This window comes from Elaeis guineensis, chromosome 3 (assembly GCF_000442705.2).
Source record: "Elaeis guineensis isolate ETL-2024a chromosome 3, EG11, whole genome shotgun sequence".
Taxonomy (NCBI): domain Eukaryota; kingdom Viridiplantae; phylum Streptophyta; class Magnoliopsida; order Arecales; family Arecaceae; genus Elaeis; species Elaeis guineensis.
In genome coordinates, this window is record NC_025995.2 from 61,698,343 (window position 1) to 61,700,397 (window position 2,055).

A 2,055-nucleotide genomic window follows, 5' to 3' on the forward strand; every position below is an offset into this window, starting at 1 on the left:
TCTTTTTAAAAAAATCATCATTTTGCCCTACGTAATATTACTTGAAAAAAATAGATATAAAAAGTTCCCATGGCTTTTCCACAATCAGATGGCATTTATTGATAATTGGGAGATTCTTGATGTGGTTCTCGGATCCAAGGATACACACTCTTTGCTTTATCAACAGAGAAGCCTAGAAAGGCAAATTTTTGACTCAGTTCAGTTGGGAATGTAAATTTTGTGATAAGAAGAATGCATAAGTATAACAGATTTCTCTTTCCCTTTTACCTATGCTGTTTTCTTCCCTTGTTTTTGTACCCTTTTTATTTTAAATAAAATGTATGATGCATTGATGACCTATCTCACCATTTTGTTCAATTTTTTTTTTCTATTTTTATGAATAATTGATTTTTATCAATTTTTACTGCTTGAGATTTACATCAGTAGAAATACAATTGCCTTGACGCAATTCTTAGAAGATTGTAGTGCTCGTCCAGTTGACATGAACTAACAAGATCGTGAGAATTTGAAATTCTTCCAACTTTCATGAACAATTTACATAAGAATCCTAATTATGGGTCATAAGCCTATATCACATGCTTTTCTATTGCTATGCACAATTGAAACCCATTACATTCATCAGAATAATTAGCTTATGAAGGCTTCTGATCTTTGTTGCTTTCAGGGTCCATGTCGACTTCTTTGATCTCCAAGATCTCGACTCGTCGATTAGTTTTCTTCCTTAATCTTATTGCCACATCCTGTGGAATGAATACTCCACACACACTCACCCTGCACTGCTTCTTCTCTATCAAATGGCTCTCCAACTCTTGTACAACCAACACAAGCAAGTTACTGAAGACAACTACTAGAAATCAAGAAGGCAACAATTTAAAGAAGGTTGTTATTGTTACCTTGCATCTGAAGGAGGGCTCTTCTAATTTTTCGATAGCAGCCATTGCAGTCTATGTTCATCCTCATGGTCATGCGGTAGAACTGAAGGAGAACAAGAACATAAAAACGAAATAGAGGCGACAAGTTATAAAATCGTAGAATCAAATGGCGAGCTTTTGTTTTCAAGAACAAGGAGAGGAGGTGGGGGAAATGAGACTTGCCTTGTTTGACATGAAGCAGTTCTTGGCCTGTGGATGATTAAGATGCTTGAAAAGGGAACTCATAAAGCTGAGAGTGGGATTTTATTTTATGGGTGGAAGAAAAAGGCGTGGAGGGTGGCAGATTCCTTTTCCTCTTCTACTCGTTGGGGTCATCCTTTTTGCGAGTTTGGTGCAGTGGAATCCGATTCTGGTTGAAGGCGGAAGAGGAGAATCGCGTGATTGTCCTTTGCGTTATTCTTGGGTCAGAAATTAGGGGCCGTCCGCAAGGCAAATCATGCGTTTGTGGCTGTGCCATTAATTGGAGCCTCGTAAAAACTTTGGATGTACAAGTTTCTCACCTCCAAGAGGGGATTCTATCGTACAAAGCTTGTACTTCTGTGGCACGTCAGTTTCAGATGGCCGACCCGCGTGATTCTTTGTACATACGGTAAAAAATAGAATAGAAAGAATATGATTTATAAAAAATAAAAAAATTATTTTTATTTGATTAAAAGTTTTTAAAAAGAATGATCGAAAAAAAATCTTTCTATATAAAATGAAAAAAATTCATAAAAGATGTAGATTTTTAAAATTCACATAGAATAGAAATTGGAGGCTTTTTTTTTTTCAAAAATATTATTTTAATATTATCTTTTTATATTATATAAAAATAAATATTAAAATAATATTATATTAATATTTTTATTCATATAAATAATAAATTAATATAATATTAATATTAATATTATAATATTTATAATCAGTAACTCAAACAAAATGTCCAAATAAGAACATCCATACCCAGATTGATAAACTGCCATAAGGTTTATACCTATTAATAAGTTGTGAAGAGATTAATAATAGATAATCTTTTAACCATTTCAGCAAATAAGCAGAAGATTTATTAAATTGCAAAATATTATCCTGTCATAATGTGGTGTGTTTCCAATGCCAATAAAAAGTAACCTATCAAATGATATTT

General features: G+C 32.9%; 1 protein-coding gene across 1 annotated transcript; it reads right to left on the reverse strand.

The window, feature by feature from the left end:
* Nucleotides 1-500: 500 nt before the first annotated feature.
* On the reverse strand, nucleotides 501-1,347 carry LOC105035678 (heavy metal-associated isoprenylated plant protein 25). The gene is made up of 3 exons (XM_010911317.4): nucleotides 1,095-1,347; nucleotides 894-975; nucleotides 501-808 (listed from the first exon to the last, which is right to left on the reverse strand). The coding sequence occupies exons 1-3, from the start codon at nucleotides 1,155-1,157 to the stop codon at nucleotides 633-635; spliced, it is 321 nt and encodes a 106-aa protein (XP_010909619.1). The 5' UTR covers nucleotides 1,158-1,347; the 3' UTR covers nucleotides 501-632.
* Nucleotides 1,348-2,055: the final 708 nt, after the last annotated feature.

Coding starts and splice junctions, on each gene's coding strand:
- LOC105035678 (XM_010911317.4), bottom strand. CDS start 1,157: ATGAGTTCCCTTTTCAAGCATCTTAATCATCCACAGGCCAAGAACTGC. Junction 976..1,094: donor ACTGCTTCATGTCAAACAAG/GCAAGTCTCATT, acceptor GTTCTCCTTCAG/TTCTACCGCATGACCATGAG. Junction 809..893: donor AGCCCTCCTTCAGATGCAAG/GTAACAATAACA, acceptor TGGTTGTACAAG/AGTTGGAGAGCCATTTGATA.